Source organism: Odontesthes bonariensis, chromosome 9 (assembly GCF_027942865.1).
Source record: "Odontesthes bonariensis isolate fOdoBon6 chromosome 9, fOdoBon6.hap1, whole genome shotgun sequence".
Taxonomy (NCBI): Eukaryota; Metazoa; Chordata; class Actinopteri; order Atheriniformes; family Atherinopsidae; genus Odontesthes; species Odontesthes bonariensis.
In genome coordinates, this window is record NC_134514.1 from 13,671,217 (window position 1) to 13,697,521 (window position 26,305).

The 26,305-nt window shown below is 41.0% G+C and overlaps 1 protein-coding gene across 8 annotated transcripts in view; it reads right to left on the minus strand.

Annotated features, from left to right (window-relative positions):
- Positions 1-3,012: 3,012 nt before the first annotated feature.
- ncam1b (neural cell adhesion molecule 1b) overlaps positions 3,013-26,305 on the minus strand; it is a 77,028-nt gene continuing 53,735 nt past the window's right edge. For 2 of the 8 annotated variants that reach the window (XM_075473208.1, XM_075473207.1), the window contains 12 exons: positions 25,804-25,833; positions 21,272-21,422; positions 20,996-21,183; positions 20,535-20,631; positions 18,009-18,194; positions 17,405-17,533; positions 13,805-13,929; positions 13,420-13,600; positions 11,012-11,210; positions 8,218-8,334; positions 6,413-7,462; positions 3,013-5,091 (listed from right to left, as the gene is read on the minus strand). In XM_075473208.1, coding sequence (XP_075329323.1) covers positions 4,977-5,091; positions 6,413-7,462; positions 8,218-8,334; positions 11,012-11,210; positions 13,420-13,600; positions 13,805-13,929; positions 17,405-17,533; positions 18,009-18,194; positions 20,535-20,631; positions 20,996-21,183; positions 21,272-21,422; positions 25,804-25,833 — 2,568 coding nt within the window. In that variant the 3' untranslated portion in view covers positions 3,013-4,976. Of the gene's footprint in view, positions 5,092-6,382; positions 7,463-8,213; positions 8,335-11,011; positions 11,211-11,472; positions 12,452-13,419; positions 13,601-13,804; positions 13,930-17,404; positions 17,534-18,008; positions 18,195-20,534; positions 20,632-20,995; positions 21,184-21,271; positions 21,423-25,803; positions 25,834-26,305 lie in introns of those variants that run through there. The other 6 variants (XM_075473210.1, XM_075473209.1, XM_075473212.1 and 3 more) reach the window with 6 other exon arrangements.

The following is a 26,305-nucleotide window of genomic DNA, read 5'->3' on the forward strand; positions in this document are numbered from 1 at the left end:
CACGACACGTCAATCTTTCAGGTGCAACACAAGACTTCCGGGCAGGACTTTCAAAACAAAAAAACCTTCCAGAAAACCACATGTTGGAAGCGAGACTGGGAGTGAGGTTAAAGTCAGCAGATCACTTAAAGACGCTATTACAACTGAAGTTAAAGTTTGAAGTTTAAAGTTTAGTTACTTTTTGATGGTAGTGTTACACCATGTTACTGAGGGCAGTGCTTTAAATAAATGTGCTTTGTGGATCACTGTGTTGGTGGAATAATCTATTTATAGTCGAGGCTCTTTATTGGGATTTTTATTTGAATATTCACAAATATTTAGTGTATTTTTAAGTGATCACTGCTACATTGTCACAAAGACGAAATGTTTTTAAGTCAAATCCAGAAGAAGTTGCAGCGCCTCTCCCATTCTGTCAACATTCACTTATTGTTGCTAAAAGAAAATGGAGTCCAACTCTTTCTGGCCAGGCTCGTGCACCTGTTCCATCACTGAATGGAAATGTTCATTTTTGTCCTTAAAGACGAGCCGCTGCTGTGGGAATGTCTCTTTTGTTTGAAAGCCTCACAAGTTGGGGGGGGAGGGGAGAAAGAGTGACATAACTCAAACTAGTGTTTGACTGGAGGAAATCGGACAAAATCACAACTGAACCTTCTGATTTCAAAACAACATTTCAACAGATGACTTTGAGATGATAACAGCCCTGTGGGAATAGTATTTTGTCATACGAAGGATGTGGCATCTTGATGATTTAGTCCTTTGAGACATATGTTAATCGTGGATTAAATCTTATTTAAGGATTTCTAATGCATCTTATCTTTTGCTCTCTGTGTGGACAGTGGGAATGCCTCAGAAATACACATGGAAAACTAAGTCCAAGCAATGGATTCAACTTGTCTTGTTAAACATTCAACAGTTTATCCATTTTCTTTGTTTTGGATTTTTTTTTCTAACCCAAATGTCTAAAACAACGATGACTAGCGTGTTGAATAGTCACCACGTGTAAGCTTTTAAACTGTAGAATCCAGGGGTGAAAAAACCCGGCATTACTTGCCTGTTGTTTTCCTTTTATCTAAAAAAAATAAATAAAAATGTTGTCCCATTTATTTAATTTGATTTATTTCCCAGAATTTTCAGAGAATAATCTAACAAACTAACCACACAATGCAATAAGCTTATGAAATCTTGCTTAAAAACGGCTAAGTAAGTAGTTTAAGAGAAATATCTCCAGGTGGACAGGTCACAATATTTAATGCTTCTTATTTTCTTCCTGGGCACGTGTTGGTTCTCCCATCATCCAAAAACATACATTTTAGGTAGATCTGTGATTCAAATTGACTGCAGAAGTGAGTGCGTGCACGCATGGTTATGTGTCTATGTGTTGGCCCCGCAACGGACTGGTGACCTGTCATGGGTGTACCCCACCTCCCGCCCATTGGCAGCTGGGATAGGGTCCCCCCTGCGACCCTGAATTGGATTAAGGAGGTTTAGAAAATGGATGGATGGATGCTTACCCCTACACATTAGCCCTGACCTTTGACCTTCACAAAAACACTCAATAAAATCCGTTTCAGTGCAAATAATGTCCCGCTGCGCCACACTGGCCACGTCACTGGACCACCAGCCTCGTCTCAGTACACAGGAGGGGAGTCGAGTTATTGACTGAGGGCACTCGAGACAATATGCTACCTCTAACTTAGTCTGTGGGAGATTATCACTCGTCAGAAAAGCTGAATTCACCGCACAGGTGGCAATAAAATCAGGATTTTGTTTGAGCAGAGCAACAGACAGGAAATGCTTTAAGTGACTGACAGCTGACGTGTAGCTTTATTGGACCGGTTTTCAGTCTCAATTTGACTCATTTAGCCACCTGTTAAAAAAGGAAAGGAAAATAATTAAATATATGCGTGTTGATGCTTTAATTTCTTTAATCTTTAATTTCTGATTTGCTTTATATCTAAACAACTGCAGCTTTATGCATTGTATTTTGTCCATGTTTGTGTACGATATATACCCTGTTGAGATGTCACAGTTTTAGGTGATAAATTTGACTGCATATCCATGATGGCGAGATGGCAGGTTCACAAAAAACAAGCAAAAAAAAAAAGGATCATGTCAGCAGCAGCGCTGCGTTACAATGAATATTTTTTTGTTCTGTTGCCATATTTTAATGGGATTCCTGTTGCACTTAAAATCACTTTCCTTCTCTTTGAACTCTCTTTTCCATTTTAGTGTGAAGGTCACCTGCTTTACTTCCTGCATCATCCCAGCTCTCCTCTGAAGACTTTACAGGCTGCAAATCATCTCCGCAGGCACGTCAAGGATCTGAATGATCCGTCTCTCCATCAAAGATGCACTCAGACAACCACAGGAAATCTGAACTACCAAGAGGCTGCTGGGTGAGGACCAGTTCTTTGTCCTAAAATAAGAAGCTGAGCTCCAAAGCTGGTCAGTTTATCCTGCATAAACATCAGTCCAGCGCTTCGGGAAAAATGAAATTGGGCAAGAGGGACAGTCAGAGTGAAACTGGAGGCCAGGTCGGGTCAGTGTGACACAACACCGTTGACACAACACGGGTTTATGCCCCACCAAAAGTACTGAGGGGGGAGGACTGCCACAGCTGAAAATATCACTCACGGAGACAGTTTTTTGACATCCAAGCCTGGAAGTATTAAGTTTACTCCTGCACAAACATGCGTCACGTAACACATGATTGTTAGCGCCTCACGTATCTGAATAGGAGTCCGGAATTTCCAGACCGAACATAACCTGCTTGTACTGTAACCTTTCAGTAAATAAGCTCGTGTCCATGACACGGCGGAAAAAAAAAACAAAACAAAAGGGAATCCAAAAAATGAAAATGAAAATCCTTGGCTTTTACTGCCACCTGCTGTCCAAAACGCGTCACTGCACGCTCTGAGTTGAGGAATCTAATCAGACACAAGAGCACAGAGGTAATGAGGAGGAAACAAGAAAACCTAAATGAATGTAATGACAAAATAGGCCAAGACGAAATTAGATTCGGAAATTTTTTTAAATTTTATTTTGTAAATGGGTTATTACTCAGACTGTACACAACAGATATTTTCTGAGTTGAACCCAATAAAACCAAAAAAAGCGTCCAGAGACAAGGGAGCAAGGTGGTCTGCTAAGAGAAAGTGGAGGACGAGGAGAGTAAACCTTTAGTTTGGGCTCTTTTACATTTCAGATCTGTAGTCACTTTTCTTGACATTACATCTATCATCTAAAACTTAAAGAAAAAAAAAAGTTGCTGCTCTTGTGTTTCAGGTGGACCACCCTGCTTCCTGCCGCTGCCATCCTGAACTTGTCAAGCAGTTGTTCTCGGTGAGTGATTTTCATACAAAAAGACAAAAAATTAAAAAATAAATTCAAAGACCACATTACACAACACTTGAATAACAACCAGGGAAGATAAATAAAAACCATGTGTAATTATGCCAGAAGAGGCCCCGCAGATAACGTTCATTAAATCAATATGAGAACAGTTTTCCCCATACAGACGCAGGCACGTCCATGTGCCTTGTAGTTATACGTTATGAAGTACTGATTGAATTCATGCCAAGGCTTAAAAACACCTTCCTTCACTACAGCTGGCAATATATAGTGCTGTGACCAGAGACGGACAGTTTTATACACTACATGTGTTATAATGACCACGTTAGTCCACTTATCATATTTTTGTTCTAATAATACATCAAATAAAAAGAATAGGCTAAATCCCTCACAATAAGCTATGCAGATTATCATAGAAAACGATGACGAGACAATCTACTGACACACAGGCACAGTGCACAAGCTTGCAGGCAGGAATTGAAAAGAAATCTTTGTCGTCTTTAAATAGTACAAAAATGCTTTTTAGAACTTTTTTTTTTTTTTCTTTTTGCCTCAAAGCACAACCCAAATGATGAAGCCAGAGCTTTCAGCTGCATAAATGTGAGGAAGAAGACGAACTACAGCCATCGTAGATGTCCCCCAAACAAATACGTAGTGCACACTTAGCTCGGGATGACGCGACATTCACTTCATCCACAGCTGTTCGACCCTTGGCTGAGAACCAGCACTTCTGCTGGTGTTTTTCGTCTTTGTGTGAACATTAGCGTTAGTTTTTTTTTTTTCCCCAAGTCAAATAAATTGAATCGGAGGATATATTAACAGCACTATGGTAAGGCAGTGACGGACTGAATAAATTTGATCCTAAAATGGTCCGATTGTACGCGCCGTCGGCACGTTGAGGGACTCTCCGTCAGTCTCTCTCCTCCTGCAGCTGGCCTCGAGTTTCTCTGGTCATTTTAGTTTATTTTTCACCGTAACAAGGATTGTTAGAATCCGAACACTGAACTCACACCTTTGTTCAATCAACGTCAGCATATCTGTGGGAGATGAACCCCCCCGTAACAGACGAAGTGAAATAACAAACATTTGGAAAAACGTTACAACCACTTCATGTCAGACATGCAGAACAATCTTCTTAATGAGACTAGCCCACAAAGAGAAGTCAAACTTAAAAAAACTAACTAAAGGCAAACAGTTTTACATTTGCACATTGAAATAAGAAAAATAAATTCTATATATAGTCATTTTTTTTACATGTAGAATTCTCATAATAATCCAATATTTGTGCGCAACTGCAATTCTAAGCTTTTTTTTTTGCTTTTTTTTAAACCAGGTTATCATCATAAGCAAGTTTGTTCTAAATCATCTGACTGGTTAAATAAGATGAGAAACAAAAAACAGGTGAAATAAATCTCGTATGACCTCAAGATGAATTCCTCGGTCGCAGTAAACATTTTGTGAATAAAACAGGAAATGAAACACAGTGGAAGTGCGCTCTAACGGATCGATATGCGTGTGGTTTGAATGTGTTTTGAAGGGCACTGGAAATCATAACTCCTGCAGTGTTTTCCCTCTGGTTGCTGCTCCAAAATGTTTTGGGTTGGGCTGGGGTTCGCCCCGGCCCATCATACTTTGCTCTCGGTGGTTTTTGTCTGTATCACACTATTGTGTGCTGCAGTGATCAGGGTATTTGGTAAGCCTGCCTCCTCCAGTTTGCCTTTCTCATCAGCAAAACTCTTCCTGCAGTGGAAAGAAGATACGATTCAAAGTTAGAAATGTGGACACCTGTGACGAGAACATCTCAGCAAACAAACGTTTTAGTTGAACACATTTTTAACCATTTATTCTCAATGACATCTTCACTCAATATGTAAGAGGACGCTGTGTTTAGAGGTCTTCTTACATATTTCTTCACCACCTTGACAATAGTCAGATAGAAAGCAGATGACATACCCACATCCCGTATCGAGTCGCATTCCTAAACTCAAACAGGAGATGTTTAGCAAATATAATCAGTTTAGTTTTACTTCAAAGAGACTGTGATGGAGGAAAAACAATTGGCCCTGTACTTGTGGTAGGTGATATCAATGTTCACTATACAGCTGTTAGCAGTTTTTTTCTCTTCTGCGGTTCAGAGAAGGAAAACGCCACAGCAGAGACTCTGTTCGCTTTTGTTTTCTTAGAGCCATGCGGTTACAGCCTGAAACAAAGCATCGTGTTAAGTCCATTTTAGAAATGGAATATGGCACGTTGCTCCGTAAGTGACTGTGTCAAAAAAGATGCTCGCAACAGCTTTAATCAGAAATGATCCGACTGTCGTGCAAAGAGCCACAACAAGGATATCAGAATAAGGAAATGTCCGATGATCAATGTTCTGAGTAATTTCATCATAAGAGAGGTTCTGGACATCCATTAAACATTATCCACCCATCGTTCGTTCTTAAGTATCCAGCCTATAAGACACAAGTTGTTATCCATTAGAATATTTAACCTTTTATACTACTAAAACAAATAAAAAATAAACTGAATTATGTATTCATTTATTTGAAATTACCAGAAGCTCCGCCACAACTTAACCCTGACTAATCCACAGGGTTTTACCTGTGATCTTTAAGATGTGCTGCTAAAAACAGTGTTGCTGCGTTTTAATTTGACGCACGTTCAACTTGGACTTGTGATGTCGGAGGATTTTACATCAACTCTTTAAAGCCCAAAAATTGGAAATACAACAAGATAAATGGGGGATTATTATAAGATATTTATGTCATGGGCTGTATGCCTGCAAAGGGGCTCAACTATGTTTGATGTGAATGCTACAAAAGTATAGACCCCAAAATGAACAACTGTCACACAAGCATAAAATAGACAACATATCACTTCTGTCTGCAGCCATTCCACTAATAATCATCCCAATGTCATTACCACAGTTTACCATTACAATATTATCATGTAATGGTTAATATTGTGTATTGTGTGGTCAATGGCAAGATGCAGTGGTGAATGAATGGGCATACAAGTTACACACACTCACACACAGATAAACCTCTAGAGGGAGCCGTACTCATCGCTGACAGGAGGAGCAGTCTTGGCCAGAGTCTCTGAAGCCTCCACAACTGAGCCTGAGGGGGGGAGGTCTGCTCCGTCTCCATTGGCCAGAGAGAGGGCAGCGGGTGGGCTCTCTAAGCTAATGAGGTCTGAGAGGGGCCTGGAGGGTCCTCCTGAGCCAATGGTCAGCTCTAGGTCTAAATATGCGTTTTTGGGCCCTACATCTGGGGATGTTAAGTCGTACACGTCTGACGCAGGTGAGAGGAGATCATTCGAGACCGCGGAGGTAATCGGGGAAACGGGTAAAGGTGAGGGAACGTCTGCAACTAAAGAAGCAGGTTTCGCTGTATCTGACTCTTCAAGAGCTCTGGGGATCACTAAAGGAGAGCTACCTGCAGCAACTTTGGCTGTGGGTATGTTATTGTCAACAGGCTTGTCTGTGTCAAAGGCAGTAAAGCTAAACCCACTGGAAAATGGGGGAGCCGGGTTAGAATCCGGGTCTAGATTCGGAGTGGCAGTAGATGCACGGGTGGCGGCAGCTTGTGCTGGTGTGTCTGTGTTTAAGGCTACAGTGTCTAGCTGTGTGGTGAGCTTGGTAACCGGCGGGCTTGGAGCATGTTTCTTGATGTTTGGAGAAGATGCAGCAAGAGGGGAAACAGGGGGGCTATTTTTGGCATTCAGAGCGGCAAGTTTGGGAGAGTGTTTGCGCTTCGGTGGTATTGGTGTTCCAGATTTTTGAGGCTTATTCTGTTCAGGAGTACAGGGAGGAGTATTTATTTTCTCCTCTTCTTCTGGGGTGTTACTTCCTCTTTGTTCAAGTAGCGGGGCCATTTTAGCTTCAACAGCAGTCGAAGAGATGACGGGAGTTGGTGGGGCTGTGTTTGATTCTGGGGTTGGGGCCGGAGCAGCGAGAGGGGTGGGTGAGGATTCGTTGGCTGGGGTGGACAGGCTGCACGTGAGGGTGGTGGTCTCGCTAGAGGGGCTGTCCTGAGCTTGGTCATTTGTTGCAGTGTCAGAGTTGGTGGCTACGGAGGAGGGGGTGTCCAGTGCCAGAGAAGCCACCAGCCTGAGAGAGCAGGGAGAGAACAGAGACACACAGACTAGACACCAGGGTGACTGTGACAGAGGAAGGGTGGCCCGGACGAGGGCATGCAGAGGGATTAGTTGGCTTTAGAAATTCACACAAACAGACAGAGCAACTAAAAAACAGCAACTATTAAGCCTAGTGAGAAGAAAAAAGGGCATCATGCTGTGAGTGAACATTAAAGGATACATCCCATACACACACCAACATGGAATACGCTGACTAGGAAAACGAATGTACTGAAAAAGGCACCAGCCTTCCTGCAGAAAACTACAGCACCACGTAGAGCCACCTATAAGGGTTAAACAGTACCAGTGACAATGTCATACTGCAGAATCAAGGTTCTTGGTTTTTTTTCATCATGATGCTGTCATGAGATGGCTTGCTGTGGCTGTCAAATGATTTCATTAATCGACCACACTTGGGAGGAGAGAAGCCGGTGTGTCTTTAACTGGTATTGCTTCAACCTTCATAAAAATGAGACAGAAAATCTCCAAAAGCTGGAAAAGAAACAAAGTATAGTAATCCCTCTGGCAGGGAGTAGAAACGGAAAAGCAACGCAGGCCAGTGGACTCCACTCAAGAATGACCTCAACTTAAAAAAAAAAAAAGAAGGGTCAGATTCAGTCCTGTTAAATAACAGGATTATTCTTTAAAGTGGAGTGCACTGTCCAACAGTTAAAAAGACTTACAGTTTGCGGTAAAAAGGCTGGGTGCTGTTTGTCAGCTTTTACTCACTCTGGTTTCGTGAGAGGTGTAGTTTCGTTGGGTTCTATCGGACCTGCTGCGTTATGGTTGGCAGTGCACTCTTCTTCTGTTCTGACTTCCACTATCGGCTCTTTGGACTCATCTTTCCTGCAGGAGAAGAAACTGCAGTCTTGGTAAAATGGCAACAGGTTCTCTGACTCAATGACCTGTAAGGGAAGCGCCTGCCTTCCAGTGTCTGAATATGCAGGTTGACTTATTAATGTGAGAAGTTTGCATGGCTTTGTTCTCATGAAAAAGGCAGTGTGGAATGTAATCTCACTGTGCCTTAGATACTGGCTGAGCAGACAAAAGAATGGACTCACGAGATGCGTTTATTTTTCTGAAGAAGCACAATTACTCATATCTTTTAAATTGATCAACTTTAAAAATAAAACCTTGCTTAATCGCAATTGAAGTTTTTAAAGCCAACTTTAATAGTTTTAAACCCACACAAGACGATCCACAAATGTGTTCTTTTATCCAGAAATATTTCACGTTCCACAGACGTTTCTTCTCTTTTGTGTTCTGGGCAAAAATACAGAAAGATTTGCATGTATACCATGTATAACACTATAAAAAGTTAGAAATATTTGGGAAATGTAGGAAATCATCAATTAAATTATAAGCACTGAAGTTAAGGTAGACTGAAGGCCAGAACACACCAACGCCAAACAACAAGCATGAAAACAGTCACGCCTGTTTTTTCTATTATAACCCTTTCACACTGGCAGAAGCCAGCCATGCAACACTTGTCCTTATGTCCTGCTCCTGAAAAAACACCTTTGTCAACCATATCTACTCCATGCAGTGAGTGCTCTAGGGATCCCGGGAGCTATGTTTTCAGGGGCAACTTGGCCCTGGTGTAAACTGAGGTCTCCCAAGGTAAACTGGTCCTGGGTAAGGGGTCAGACAAAGTGAGACTCAAATTACTGCTCGGAAGCAGGGGACTGCTCTTTCTGCACTTTGGTCTGTATGGTCTACACCGTGAAACAAGAGCGGCTGTCGGCAGCACGCAGTGATACGAAGGGAGAGAAAATAGCGCCAAGCGATTGTGAGGTCTGACTTTTTCCTGGACAACGATTTTGTGATGCAAATGTATTACTCTTTTGAACGCATATTGTTTTGAGAAGCAAAACGCTTTATTTTTGTGACCCCAGCCAACTAGCCGGACTACTTTTGTCAACGCCAAAACGGGGCCGGAAATCGGCTCACAGGACGCAGTGGGGGGTAAGTCATTGTTCATAAATTATATTTTCTAGTATGGGATGTCATACAGCTTCATGTCAATAGAGGTGAACTATCCCTTTAAGGCCCTGGATGTTATTGGGCTGTGAAGGGACACTGCCTTTAGACTAGCAGACCGATGTGGTGGTCCCACTATTCAAAAAGGTGGACCACAGGGTGTGTTCCAACTACAGGGGGATCACACTTCTCAGCCTACCTGGGAAAGTTTATGACTGTGTGCTGGAGAGAAAAGTCTAACAGGTAGTCGAAGCTCAGTTTCAGGGGTGCAATGCGGTTTTGGCCCTGGTTGTGGAGCACTGGACAAGCTCTGTACCCTCACAAGGGTATTGGAGGGTGCATGGGAGTCTGCCCACTAGTCTTCATGTGTTTTGAGGACTTTGAGAAGGCTTATGACCGAGTCCTGTGGGTAGTGGGCCTCTTGCTATGGGCCATTCTGTCCCTGTACAACCAGAGTAAAACCTTGGTTCGCAGGAAGTCAGACGCATTTTTGTTGCGTGTTGGACTCCAGGGCTGCTTTTTGTCACCGATTCTGTTCATAACTTTTATAGACAGAACTTGTAGTGTAGGAGGATTAGCTTTTTTGCAGATGATGTGGTCCTGTAGGCTTAATTAAGTGGAGAGTCAAGACCATGGTCCTCAGAAGGATGGATTGCTCATTCCATGTTGGAATTTAGTCACTGCCTTAAGTGGACTTAGAAAGGAGCAGGAAGTTGACAGGCGTATTAGGGCAGCGTGCTAAGCTTTTGGTTTACCTGTCTATCTACATTCCAACCTCCACCTGTGGTCATGAGCTGTGGGCGAGCTAGTGACCGAAAAAATAAGATGAACAAATACAAGTGGTGAAAATGAGCTTCCTCCGAAGGGTGGAGCGACTACGTCTCTCTGTGAACTTGGGAATGACTCGGCGTCACCCCGGGAAGAACTGGAGGAGGTGGCTGGGCAGAGGAAGGTCTGGGGATCTCTGCTTCGACTGTTGCCCCCGTTGAACGATGGAATATCATAGAAAGTTAAGGCTCTTAAAGTTAGAAAACAACTAACTGTAGGTTGTTCTGATACTTTCAAAACATAATATCACTGATGAAAACGTATGCGAGTGTATTCTGTGACCACAACATAAAGATGATTCTTTTTTTTAAACACTATTTTTTGTAGTTATTCTTCTTATGTAAACCTGAATTGACTTTTTTTGCCAATTTTGAGAAGCTCACTAAATTGTTAACTACACCGACATATTTTCATCCTATAAAATATATCTAGACATTCCCCACAGAGGTCAGCCAGAAGCAGTCTTAAACAGGTAAATGCTCCGATAGCGGCCAACTGTTACTGTGCAGTTTCTATGCATTTAGTGTGCCAGACCTAAAGATGCTTTAAAACACTGTCATAACATATTTTAGATTAGTCAGTTAAATGCAACCTTTTAATTTCGACATGGTTACAAGTAAAAAAACATGAACTGCAGCACATTTTCATCCTTTGCAGAGTTGACAGATTAAAACAAATAGGTGACATGTATGGAAATGCAACGTTTGATACTCACACAAAGGCCGCCTTGCCCTCTTCCAAGTTGTGCCCTTTTGTTCCTGTGCCTGATTTGCCGCAGAGGCACATGATGAGGCCACATTTGTTGACAAAGTAACAGGTGACATCCACAGCCAACAGCAGGAGTACAAATACTACAACAAGGATCCCTGCCCAGAGCATGATGCCCATGGAGAGAGCAGCCTCATCACCCAAATCTGCCCGACAAGAAAGAGAGAGACTACTGAGCAACGGGAGTGGGGAACACACAGTAACAGGTACAACGAAATAAAGTTCTGCATTGCCATTGTAACCAAGAATGTTTGTAAACAGTAAAGACTTACCTGTGACACACTAAAGTGAACTGTCTTATGTGTGATGACTGCTGTCAAATATTCATTTAAATCCATGCAACCATGAGGCATGTTAAGGAATTAAAATGCAAGCAGTTGTTCTTTAAAACCATAAAAAAAAGTGTACTTATATATTCAACCCATTTATTTGATATTAGAAAGACAAGGAAACCAAAGCTTACAATGTGTTGCTGGTTACATGCAGGATATGTTGTGGACACAGAGTGAATGTCAGGTTTTCCAGATTTAACGCTTTTCTTTTTACATCTTACTCTTTAAAATATCTTTGTTACATAGATAAACTTAACTCTGGATACAGATCAACAGGTAAACAAAGTCTACTAGGTACTAAAATGCAGCTGAGCAAAGCACCTCCCAATTATAAATGTATAAAAACCAGTTTGTAATTCCTGATGACGCTTGATAAACACCACATGCACGAGAAATGTTTGGACATTTGTTTTAGTAATCTGCACAAAAATACGTCTTCTCATGATAACTCTGTATACAGTTTGTCAATCTGTGCCAATAAAAACATTACAAACATTTAGTTTTTCTGTTAGCTGTTCTTCTGGATAGTGTAAACGTTAATGTTGCAAACCTTTACAGTTCATCTGCATAATTTTGTGAGACATAGTATAATACAGTGTTTATGTAAACGAACAGGTTCAGTACTCAGCTCTCACTTGGCTCTAAGTGCTATGTTTTTTTTGTTTTTTTTTTAAATAATCTTATCTCGATTCCACTAATGTTCATCACTGTAAACCGGCACTCTTCTGTTGTCTAGCTGTGCTAATGCTGAGCAGAGTGATCAGTGGGAGGCGAAGGATTTCCACTGCCTTTGGTTCAATATGTCTGTCTGGTCTGTTCTGTTCTGAAGCAACGACATCCTTTTCTCATCCATAACAGAGACACGTCTGTCACAGACAAAGTCTGTTTTAAGGAGTGTAAGTGTCCAGAAAGACAGCCAGGCCAGAGAAAAGGCAAGCCCTCCTCTACTGTTACGTTGCAAGTCCCACATGTAAACTATGATAGCAGGAGCAGAGTGATGAGGGACAAGATGAGTGATACCAAAGTGCATGTCACAGATGAGCAGCCTTGAGTGGCTGAGGGTGGAGACAGCACAACCCAGACCAAAATGCACACAGGTCAGGACGAACATGTTCACGTGGTCCACGACACCAATGTCCAGGATCAGGCAAGAGAGCAGGAACATTGAGAGGGGATAAAGACAAGAAAAAGGGAAAGAGAAGAAAGGGCAGAGAGAGAGGGGGGGGGGGGATGAAGGGGGGAAAAAAAGAGGAAACAAAAGAAAAGGGTGGGGAAAACAGAGGAAGAGAGAAAGTGAAAATGTGTCAGGTCTGAAAACCAAAAGTGAAAAATAAAGAAATAAAGAAACTGATTTTTAGTATTGACAGAGGAAAAAAAACAAAGAAACGGCAACACATCAAAGCAAAAGCACAGCACAAAAAGGAAAAGCACACCATGTAGATTCGATGGTGACTCATTGGTGGGTGAGCGGAAGATGCTTTAGTTTGGGTGATGAATTAGAAAAAAGTGAGAGGAAGACATCATGGCCTGCTGTGATGTTTCAGCGAAGCGCTCAACAAGATCTGGTAACTACATTTGACAGGATGTGTGGGTTATCGACAGTTAGTAAAAAGCCCCTCAGCTGCAGTGAAGCCCTCCATGGAAATGTTAATTAGGAGTCATTTTAAATGCTCGTCCCAGTGATCATTTCAACAGTAAACAAAGGTAAAGGAGAAGCACAGTCGTTTAGAGGAAATCATTTCATCCTCTGTGGAAAGTGCCTGTCCCAGTTCCATGAGCACAAACTCAAGCTCATTCAGCAAGGGCTGTCAAAAGTTGAAAGTGAGAAAATTCAAGCGGAAAATCATTTCTGGCCCACCGCCGTCCAGGAAATCTATTTTTTTCTGTAGATTTATTTAGTTGTCATTCACTTCTCTGAGCTACAGTTAGAAATGAACACTCTGGTTTTCAGCTTTGAGTTTGGCTCCTCACTTTTGGGGTTGTTACAGAGTAGTTTAGTGAGCGTGACCAGAGAGTTGGCTACCTGGGATGGCTTCTGGCTCCGAGGACGTCCTGAAGGACATGATTGCAGGCTGGGACTTCCCTTTCTGATTCTCTGCCACCACGAAGACGCTGTACTCTGTGTCCCACTGCAGCCCGCTGAGAACGACGTGCTCGCTGTCACTGGGCAGCCGGATCTCAGGTTTCCAGTCTGACGCTTGTATCTAAGGACACAGATAAAAATAAACTTCAAACTATTCATGTCTGCAAATACCATTTACGATCAATTAACCTTTCATCAACACTTCTCATCAGCCTCATTTGGCATCTTTGGACCTGAACGTTAGAGTGCATTTCACCCTAAAAGTTACCCAGTTAAACTGCAGTGTTTGTGTGACTCTGGAAATAAGATGCCTTGAATTACTCACTGGTTTATAACGGACAAGATAATGTAAGATGGGTAAGCCTCCATCATCTTGCTTGATCCAGCTGACTTTGATGGAGTTTCCTTTAGGTTGCAGTGCCCCTTCGAGTTTAGGAGGGCTGGGATTCCCTACAGGCACATGAGAGCAAAACGGAGGTTATTTAAAAGCTCATTTAAATAATGAAGAAGTTTGAAACTGGCAGCTTTCTCTGCTGGTGTCCTCTTAGGTCACTTGACCTTTAATAACACGCCTCAAGATGCCGTGTCCAGTTGTACTAATTAGCAAGTGACGCTCAACCACATGCTTATCTGCTTCATCAGAGTCGCTGCGTAGCGCAGCTGTTGCTGAGTGACATCCCGCTGGTGACACAAGGCTTGTGGTGGTCACATTTCACAGCACAGTAAATAAGTTTGCCAGTAAGATGTCCACTTTGTGACAACAGAGTACAGCTTACTGGCTCGCAGAGTTGTTTAGTCTTTCTTGAACTCTATCAAGTAGAGCAAAGATCAAATGTCAGCTGCAGCAAAGCAGATTTATTCTTCTGTCAGCTGTTATTATTTACTGTTGACAAGATGCTGGATCATTCTGATCTGACCTGGAGCTTCTCAACTGTCATACTGCAACTCTCATCTTAATCTCACAGCACACATGCAAGTTCAACTGACTCTTACAGCAAAAACCTCATTTTCATCATAGATCATGGATTTCAAATGAATGCAAAAGTCCCTGTTTGTCTACTTCCAAACAGCTAAAGTGTCATCTGCTGAGTTGCTGATGTCACTGATGTAACTGAAGCTCCAGCTTGTATCCACCTGATAATTAAAGATCAGTGTTGGCAGGTTTCTGCGTCACAGAGGTCTACCTCTGGGGAGCGTTTAAAAAAGACAAACAATAAATATCTCATTTCAAGAACACTGAATTAATAATGAATATTAATTAACATTAAGTAGGAACTGTGTCCTTTGCCTCTATGTATTTCTTTATACCACATATAGCTTTAGGTTTTTTTCCCTCATTGTAAAGACGATGCAAACTGAGTACAAACAACTTCAACACATAATCACATTAACCATAAGATGATCAGCCATGTTTTTTTTGACAGGTAAATATTTGGTTGAAATATTGTAAAAATGCTTGAAACAAGCTCTCAGCATCAGCTATCAAATATGTTTTTTTTTTTTTTTTGTCTGATCAATGAACAAAAAACTCAGAAACAAGAATTTCAGCTTAGTATCTCATACGACAAGGACAACCACCATATTTGAGGAGCTGGAACACTGAAATTCAGCATTTAAAACAGTTGCCTATTAGTTTTTCTATTCATCAGGTATCCATCAGCAATGCACTGCAGCCCTAAAGAGTTTTTGTAACTACTAACATTCAACAGAAAAGCTATCGGTTAGTGTTGAAACCTGTGATTTTTTATTGCTTTCAAAACGAAGAAGAATTAGTCCAGTTAGGTGATTTGACCTCTAAAGCTCGGAATCTGAGCCTCTGTAGGGTTAACCACAGCAAAGCAGGTTTCAGGCGTGAATATTAAAAGCCCTCGAAGAAAACCAGAGCAAACCGCTGTATGTTCGGGGAGGATATGGTCTATGAATCTCCTGTGATTAGAGGAATCTGTTTATTACACATTTGATTTATCAGAAAACATCCAAGTAAGTAGGAGCTAACATCCTCAGAGCTGAATATCAGGAAGATGCCAGCATACAACATTGTGAGGAAGGCTCTGGTTCTCTCATTTATTCTGCTGAGGCAAATGTCAACATGACGGATTAATACATTACATGAAAGCACAGAAGCATATAAAGTGTTGTTAAATGATCAGATTCTTCAGTTAAAGTTAGGATTCTTCATTCGAGAGCCTGCAACTCTAAGTTACCTTCTGCAGAGTGGAGGGAATCATCGGCACCATGCAAGCCAAATCAGTCACAGACACATGAAATGAGACACGAGTCGTTGGAAAAGGAAGAACACAAAAGGCAAACAAGACAATAAAACACAGGTACGGGTGGAGCTAAAACAGAAGGACTGTGAATCACAACAAAGCTAGAACCATACTAGTAAACTGCACATTAATTCCTCTTTCATCATCTTCCTGACTTAAGAGAAATGATCATTTGCAAGGCAAGTGATTAATGAACGCTGATGGGTCTAATCCAAATATGAACATTCCTCAGCTCAACCGAGTGGCTGAAACCAGAGAAAAAATATGCAACTTTAAAATGCAGATATTTAGCATTCATCCATCACACTGTCATTAAGCCAATTACTTCACAAGCTACAACTCTGAGCTACATCATTATTCATATCTGGATGTTTTAGCTGTGAACTCGTGGGTGCGCAAGTGAGGAGTCTGCAGTGATGTCAGGACATACAAGTACACGGTTTCTAGATGAACTACACAGCTTCTGCAATGCTTTAAAGTCATTACAAATGCTGCTAATCAACAGGGCTGATGGGACTATCCTGCAGGGAAAGAAACAGCTACACACTGAAAACTAATCTTCTATGATTGCCATTACTGCGCAAACCTGAGCCTTCGGTGAAAAAATTAAAAATGCCATCTAGAGACATGAGACAAGAAAAGCAATCAGAATCAGTTTTCTGCACAAATAACCCCGCAAATCTCTGTAATACAACTGGATTGAAGAATTTAGGAAGACTCATTTCTGGCAGTCAGAAAAAACAAAGTTTAATGACTGACATTAAAGATCAAGAGCAGAGAGAGAGAAAAACACTCGTTCAAAGGTGGCATGAGGTGAAAATGAGTCTCTCTGAATCTACTGTGTGGAACTAGAACAGCAACATTTGTTTATTGAAATAAAATTCTATTACAAAATGTTATTAAATGAAAGAAAAAATGTTTTGCTCTTGCCTCTTCTTACAGACACTATCACAACCAACAGAGGCTGACTTACTGTCTTTGTCATGTCCATTTACAAAATCATTGCAGTCATTCTTGTTCAGTTTATCTAGTTTAATACTGAGCAGAATTTTAAACCGAATACATTATCACCAGAACAGAAGAGAACATTAAACCTAGATCTGAGCAAAGAGGGATGAATCACTTACTTTTGGAAGTGGGGCCTGAAGGATACAACAGACAGATGAGCAAATGAATACAAAAAGATGGGTTATTAAAACTGTAAAATGAAAATATGAAACGATCAGCACTCAGACATAACAAAAACCTACCCCTCAATGGGAGGACCTGTCCTCTGATAATATGCGAGCCCAACCAACAGAGGGCAGTACAAACTAAATAATGAGTTTGAGATTTGATGCGAGGCTGGTGCATGTAAGGAATCGCATTTCATGGTTTTCAGGCAAATTATGACATGATGAGGTTTTAAGCCAGTGTGCTTTGTGTTGATATCAGCATTTAGTTCCATGTGCAAAATAGCAGCAGCTCACTTTAAAGAAGTTTAAAGAAGAAGAATAAACTCTAAAAAGACAGCGGTCGACAGAAACAGACGTCAGACGTGAACAGTCTTAGGTCCGACACTGGGAATTGTTCACTGCTGTTATTGCTGGTATGTTTGGGATGACAGAAAACATTTTGATAAAAGTTTCAGGATGAGTTGTAAGCGGTGTACTTACGAACAGGCTTCGTCTTGAAGAATTCAATAGGGCTGCCTTCACCTTCCCCCTTGCCATTGACGGCCGACAGCTTCACTTCGTAGGTGGTCTCCGGCTTCAGGCCCGTGATCATCGTGTCATCGATGCGGGCTGTTAAAATATCAGAGCCAGTGCAATCCCCGTTGAGAACCCCTTGATAATTACGATGAGCGGTGCAACCCCCCACATCCCCTGAGCTTAAATCTTCTTTCACAAGTTTTTAAAACTGATTAGACAATTTACTGTAGAGATGCTCTAAAACTGGACAAATTACGTCGAAAACAAACCTGTCAAACAGCCGTGTTGGCTTATTTTGTCCCCCGTCAGTGTGTCAGCTACTTTTTGGACTAGGATAATGTTCTAATATATCGTTGAAATTGAAAAAAAAGAGCTAATCAACAATAAACAACACCTTGTGGTTTTTTTTTTCTTTCACTTGTCCTTTCCAGCATTATGGCAGCAGAATTGTAATCTGAATACCGTTTATGCTAAACACATTTGCTATGCCAAGGGAAGCTTTATGAATGTAAAGCTCCCCTTGATGCCCATCAACTCCTCATTTTTATTTATTTATTTATTTTTTCACCTTGTGGGTTTTTACCATCTTGGACCTCGAAGACAGTCTGCCTCCAGCTGCCCCTGCCCTGCATCCTCCACTCAGCTCTGTATTGCAGAACAGGAACGCCTCCAGTGGATTCGGGCTCCTCAAACTGGATCAGTGCAGTGGTGGAGAAGGGCCTGACTTCATTTATGGATGGAGCCGATGGAACCTCTGTAAAGGGGAGGAATTCCAGCGCATTTATCACAAAAAGCGTCAAACTGCAGCACACGACCAGCATCAGAGTCCACTGCTCCACAAAAGTGACGGACCGCTCTTAAAAGGTCCAAAAACCGTTGAATCTATGCAGAAAATCTAGGATTTATGACAGGAAAGCTGTGTCAGTTGCACTGAATGCTGCATGTTCATGAACAAAACGCAGGTACGGTTAAGAAAAAAAACTGCTTCTATAATACAAATACAAATTATTCACAGATTAAGCCTTATTGATGATGACTGCACAAAGAAAACTACTAAAAACAGACGCCAACCTGTTGGATGTTTGAAACTGAAATGGTGTGAGGCAGACCTACCTTGTAGTTCTGCCTTTTTTGGGAAAGAGAGAAATAGGAATAGCTCAATAAAGCAGTTTTATCTGAGGTCTCGGATTAGACCTCTAACAGACTGTATTTCAGGAACAAGAATCATCCTCAGACCAGCGGATTGTATCCGGCTGGTGTCGAAAGACAATAAGACGCATTGTCTTTTGTGTTGATGACAGATAACCTTCAAAAATGTCTTATTTGCTTATAGAATCAGTTTCTGACTTTTAGAAACAGAAAGTATAAAAGTCATTTTTGGGATTTGTTTTAATGATGTTTTATTGTGACATTTTGTTCATCAAGTCTTCCGTGTTGAGCTGTAAACAGATGAGGGCTCCTTCCCCTTTTAGCATGCCAGAGACCTCAACCCCTGACCCTCCCATTCCGATGTCCGTCTGTGACATTTGCCATACAAAGACTCTTAGAGGAACTAGTACTGTGAATTTTTTGGACATGTGCATGCATGAGTATTTCTGTATCTACACATGTATATAAATATGATTTTAAATTAAATCAAAAATGTATTGATACTTTCTTTAAAGTTTAGGCTGCTGTGACATTAAATTACAAATAGTTCTTTTTCCAGTCCCTCTTTGTCTAATTTAATTGAAAAAGATATATATGTAGTTCACCAGTCATTTCTCTCCCCATTATGGAGAAAATGACTCTATTCAAACTACTTACCCGTCAGAAATAGTCCATATCTGAGCGCTGGTGGCTGCTGGAATCGCACTCTCTGGTGTGAGCACCGTTCTGTACTGCTTCACTTTGATCTGGGAAGCACGCTGTAATTACCATGGCTGCCCATGTTCTGCTCAGAGTGAAAAATGTGGTGTGTTCAATTCATTCACTTCGGACTGAGGTTTAAGGCCAACATAGTTATGCCTCTGCTCTCGGTTCCATTTGCCTTACTGGCGAGTATGACGTCAGTGGTAACAAAATGATGGAACACCTGTATTTTTCCTCGCACTGCATTCAATAAAATGTTCAAGCTTAAATCTAAAATAACCAGAGGTAAGAAATGTTGACTAACTGCCATGGGTTGCTTGTTTAATTTTCTATTAAAAGGCCCCGTACATAAAAACTGATTTCAGTGTTTTTTCCATGCATTTGCACCCGTCGTCCACATGCAAACACAGTTTCGGGCACTGAAACCAAACTTTATCAGAAAACGCCCTCCAGGGTGAAGGTTTTCATAGACTCCGACTGTAATGTTTATGTGGACTGGGTAACATTGTTTTTGCCTTGCATGTCATATCATGCATCGCTCTTTATTTGGCCTGATGTCGGAATATGTTGACATGGCAACGGGAAATGCCAACAAGATAAGACCAGTGCAAACCTTGTTCAGAGCCCTCTTTGCATTTGTGCACATAAAAGTACATTTACTGTCAGACTCTCAGTGCACTGCTTCCACTGCTCTGTAAACCAACACAGAACCAGACGCTAACATCCCCGGCAATTTACAATAATGTAAATATTAGCACCTGCACCCTGTGTATCTGCAGTTAGTCGTCATAGTGTTTTGCATTTCTATACGGACAGAATTTCTTTTGTCTTTTTCAGGAATGGAGGTGAGAAAACCTCTGTTTTTAAAAATATCCCTGTTCATGTGCACTTAGCCTGAATGTATTATCCATCTGAATAAACACAGCTCTGTGTAATCACACGTGGCAATTGTATTGGTCGAATAATTTTAGAATATGAATATTATATATTATTGAATAATATTATTTTTATTGCTCCCCAAACGAAAAAACATAAATGAAAACCCTTTCATACTCCGAGTCCTTTAATGACATCGGCTGTCAGTTACTGATGTTATCCAACGGTCTTCAGTTTTTACTGAGTCATGTTTAAGAGCTTTTTTCCACCATCTGGACAGGCTAGTTCGAATTTCAATCACAGCTCAAGAGCAAACAATTTAATTGCAATGTTAAACAAGATTCTGAATCACAGTATGGTCACTAACCAGCCTGAATGAGCAGGAACTCCTTTGACTCTGTGCCCATCTCATTTGAGCCGGTGCAGTTATAGCTTCCAAAATCATTTTCAGACTCAGGGGTAATCTGGAGTGGGAAAAAAAACAACAAAAAAAACAGCAATAAATATAAATATATGAAGGGCAGAGTGGCAGAACAGATGAAAATAGTTGTATGTCAAAGACTCCGAAGGTGACCTTTTTGTTTGTCCATTAGAGCGACCTATTTTTATACATTGCAGTGAGCTTTTCTGCTGCTGAATTATTCATGTCCTTTTTTTTTTTTTTTTTTTTTCCTCACAATGGAGCTGAAAGAAAACCCCCTCACTTCAAGTCTATGCTCATGAAATCTTGATGACACAGTGGGGGGTGCGAGGTGTGTCTGCACGTGGAACTGAACTGTGTGAGTGTGTACATTTATTACCGTGTATAGAGAACAACAGCGTGTGTACCTGGAGGTAGCTGGATGAGGGAGTTCTGAAGATTTTAATGTTGCTGGTGTTTGCGTTGGGAAGCTGCAGTCCATCTCTTAGCCATATGATAGACACGTCACTGGGAAAAGCCTTGACCTCACAGCTGATATTGACAGGATTTCCCTCCCAGGTATACACTGCCACTGTTCCATGGATCTTAGGAGCGTCTAGGGAATAAACATGTATTTAACAAAAAGCCCCAGCAATATACTCGTGCTCTAGGCCTGAACACTATAACGAGGAGGAACCACTTACAGCGAACCTCCAGATAAGCCCTTTGATCATCCTCTCCAATGGCACTGCGTGCTGTGCAGAGATACTGACCAGCGTCCGTATACTTGACGTACTTCAGAGTGAGGGAGGACACACGAGCGTCGCTCCTCACCACAACATTTCCATCCAGACTCTAATAACAGCAGAAAAATGGCATGTTTAGAGAGAGAAAAAAAAAAGCTTTCAAATCAGTTATTTTCCATAGCCATATTGCACATTTGCATAGTACAACTTTGATGGAAGATATGTGACCTGAAAACAAAACAAACGAAAAAAAGACGGTAGACGTATAATTAACGAAAGAGGCAAACAGTGCTCTAACAAAGATGTGGAAACATAAGGATGCAGATGACAGAGCAGGGGAGCTTATAAAAAATTGATGTCAGAGAGCATTAGAAACCATCTTGAGCTTTTCACATGGCAGCATTACCAATCCGTAAAATATGCTGATGCACAACCGTACGCAGCAGAACATTACCTTTTGAGCCACGCTTGCACTTTTACACCCAACTGTCATTCCAAATGATGGTGTTTAAAGCCAATAGCTTTCATTTTTCCCCATTTATATTCTTCATTTGTGCTACTTCGGGGTGTATTAGCTTGCAAAAAAGCTGTGAAACTTCATTCAGTACACGTATACTCCAGTTACAGTGATGAAGATAACGTGCTGTCGTTTATTTCATACTTTTTTATTTCATGACTTTATTTTATATTGTAACAAGGTGTGGTGCTTTCAGAACCCTCTGGACAAATTTGTGTTAAGACAGAAGAATGGAGAAATGGAGTTTTCTTTGTTTTATCAAATCTCTTAACACTGGATTTAAAAAAAGGTCTGCTTTATACACTAAGGCAAAAGCCATAATGTTTACAGAAATATTATTGGCTGAAGTTGAGCCTAAAGCCCACGCCATGCCCCGCCTCTGAATAACCACAAATGGTTATTTGACCAAACAAACAAACCAACTCCGACACTCCAAGGTGAACGCACCTACAGCTTTGTTATTTTTGTTGTGAAGCCTTGACACCAGCCTCTCTGTCTCCTTGGAAACGAGACGTCCAGTGGAGAAGAGAGACCCACAACTTGCCAGGCACGTTGGAAGCCCACGGAAACCCACCTACAAACAGCTGACTACTGAGAAAGGCCCAGAGACGGTGGACCCGAAAGAGACCCACTTGGATACCGCAGGCCGTCAACCTGGTGTGTTCAGAAGCTGACAAACTGGGCTCGTGCTAACCAAAAATAAGGTCTGTCATCTTTTTATCCTTTTCAGATGTCAGGGTGGTGTCGAGAATGATAAATAACTTCAAAGTTGTTTGCCTTTAAACTGTAAATAGTGACTAAGACCCAATCCTGGCAATTCCGGTACATTTCTCCATTCTCTTGCCCATTACCCAAACCATAAGTGTTCTCTATACTGTCATACATGGTCTAAAGGCAATTAAGTTTTTACCACACACCTTTCCATTTTGTGCTTTAAAGTTCATGTTTTTGGTTAAATCTTTCAAATAATAGTTAACGTATAGTTAACAAGTCGTTGTTGAATGTTTCTTTATGTAACTTTGGTCAATTCAAACCAGAACTTGTAAGTAGCTGTGAGACCGATTAAGATTAATGAAAATGTTCCTTCTGCTGAAGGATGGTGCCCTGTTATTAGGGTTTTATTTAATTCAATAGTGACTATGTAACATAGCTTTGAAACCAGGCACATAGCAGGAGAATGATATGTGGAAATGAGATTTCTCGTCTACACAGACCTGGCTTCCTGAACTTGATATGTTCAGTTACATGACTCATTCACTTCCTGTCTCTTAGGGTCAACAATTGTGTGTGGTTGTGGTTGTTATGTGACACTAAACTGCTAGAGTGTAAAGTTTCAGTGGCCAAATGTCTCCTTTTACAGAAAGATTTTGGCACATAGGGATGATACGAATAAAAACATCTTAAAGAGACTAAACATTATGCCATCACAAAAGAAATGAAAGAACCTTAAATTCACATTTTATTCAAGCAGCTTAAGATTCAGTCAATCTATTCAAGGTGAAAAATAATTCAGTAAATCCCAAATGCAGTAACTCTAAGGCTAAATTGATGGATTTGTGTTCCTACACTGCTCCTTTATGCTGTTACTTTGTCAACAAGCTGCTGTAGAGCTGAATATGTAAGCTTCTCTTTTGGGTGCTTTCATGGCTTTGATCTAAACTGCAAGCGAAACTATGGCAGAGTGCTTTTACACATATTGAATTGGGGCCCTGTCTGAGCAGCCGTGTAAGAGAAACCTGAGTTAGTTTGTATTCTAATTCAATACACAAAGCATGTCTGGAGCATTCATTATGCATAGCGGGTCGCAGGACCAGGAAGACTTACATAACACACACTACCCTTCTATTCTGACCCCTGTGCAGATGGCATTCTCAGTCCACCTCCGTTGTTTCCGACTGTTGTATCTGTGCCTCGCTGCGTACAACCATCACCACCAGGTTTTTGGAGCGCAGGTGAAAATATGCACAGTTTCTTAGAAATGACAGCCTCTCACTTCATATATCACGCATGGAAATGTATTGGTTAACTGTTATCGAATATTTTTGTACTTTTTTTTTTAAATAACTCATTTACAAAATGAATTCCCAAACAGTAGAGGGGTGATCGTTTTCCTGCCTCTTTAAAAACAGGTAATACAAAAAAATGTCTACATAAAACTTGCTGTGGAAAAGCTGAGGGAAGAAGATGAGGACGCTCGAGAAGTACGCTTCAAAAATAAAACCTAACTGACAGTCGAGTTTCCCGAAGAGCTTCTTCTTCTGCACAAACAGAAGATAAACACACCGATGGGACCACAGAGCATAAAATCGACACTGCATTGAGGACATGTTAAACTCATGTCTCATCAGATATTAAATGAGCCTAGCATACAAATGTACCTTCCACTGCATGGTTTATTAAATGAACACTAACATACTCAGTATGCTCATGCTTCTTCATGCTTCCTGTGTGATTTATAATGGGAGAGATTGCAGAGAGACACGCTGATCTGCTCACAGCGCAGGTGAGTTTATATCCATATCATTATATCGGAACATCAAGATCATTATTGCCTTCTCTGTTAATGCAATCAAGTGCGCTCATGACCGGACGTCGCATGTGCAGCAACTAACTTCTGCCGAGATGTCATTTCCCAGCCCAGAGCTCACTAATATGCAACTTAAAATACTACTTAAAACAAAAAGCACAACATTATCTCGGTTTTTAAGTCCTGCGTGTGTAGGGAAGCTATTACCTTTCTTAAAGCTGAAAGGCATTTATAACTAGGGGTGCACTCTTTGGGCTTTTTGGGATTTCTCGTACAGCGTATTACTGCTGATGCACAACACTGTTCGTTCAACCTAGAGAAAATCCCAGTTTAACTCAAACCTGGTAATTACTGTCAGCATGTGCTTGATGAGGGAGGATCTCTCCTGCGGTGAGGGGTGTAAAATAAGCATTTTCTGATCTAAACCTTTTGATGGGTGTATGTATCAGTTGATAATTTAATTAAATATTGACAGTTGACATGATTAAATATTGATTTAATCCTGCAATTTGAAAATAGCAAGGCTATTTGGGGAAACGACTGGCCTAAAAATACCCAAAGTATGAATAGCAACGGCAACCCTTTAAATGGAGATGGACTGATTGTGACGCAAGCCCACAATCTAATTTTAAGCGGTCCCGTCCTCGGGCCTTCACTCAGCAGTGCCTTTGGATATGAACAGTATTTCCCACCAATTTTCTCACATACGTAGAACACATATTCTAGGAGTAGATGGTGAATGAAATTGGAAGAAAAGCATTTGCAGGCAGCTCTTTCTGTACCCAATTTTCACTTTCTTTGAGTGGCAATCTCTTGTTCCGACACTGTTGCTGCACAGACATTTCATCATTTCAAATCAAAGAAATAAGAACTATATGTCAAATATGTATTCGGAAGCTACTGTTGGAATTTGACGGCTAACTGAGTGGTATCTGCAGATATGAGCATATATAATATCGGAGAAATGTAGCTCAATAAAACAGATTTTAGGCCGACAACCTGCTTATGAATGTAGCAGAATTATCAATACATAAAGAAATCAGTTAAATAAGTTAAAACTAGAGGCGATATAGGTAATATAAATTAGTTAACGGAAATTTTTCTTTTGTCCTCTTCAAGATTCAAAAAGCATCCACAAAAATATTGTTATTGTGGAGGCTTTTGGCCACAATAATAATGCAGTTAAAACAATCTGATGCCACGGTGACAGAGTACAAAAGGTTAGAGTTCTGGGAGAAAGAAAGAACAGGCTGAAGTCAACTATGATATAGTCTATCCATGCTGAAGAAGTAAAACAAAAGAGACTTCCACCAGCCTGCTTTCCTGCTGCATTATTATCTGACTTTACACTATAGAATTCTGATCTGCATCCATCCAGAATTGAATTAGACCTTTCTGACATGAGTGATGGATGGGTGTAGGGAAAAAGCCATGCATTTAGAATACCTTGTGTTCCTCAGGCCGAGTCCATGATGCCTGTAGAGGACAGAGAGACAACAGACAGAAGGCAAAGCAATTCTTAGAAAGCAATCCTCATCCTCCCAAAACTGAGATGCTGATAACTGCATGCAGGTATTAGGTGTACTGTTAGTTTTCTGTGCTCCCAAAGAACCTGATCTGAATGTCTAAATTTGCTCACGCCTTCAGTTTTAGTAAGAGGTATGCTTCGGATTCCCTTTAATGTGAAACCTATTACACGACAACAGGGCATTGGAGCAAGGAAAGTCTACTGGCATCATGATAACCTTCTTATCTGTAAGAAATTGTGCTATCAGTTTATCAGGAAGAGGCGACTCAATTGCACAACGATAGAGATACGCCAGCCTTTATTTAAAAAAAAAAAAAAGCCGCCATAAATTACTGACTCAATTGATTTGACTCTGGGACTGCGGTCTTTATTTGTGGAAAAAGCCTTTTTCTACCACAAGAAACACCAGTTAGTGGTTTA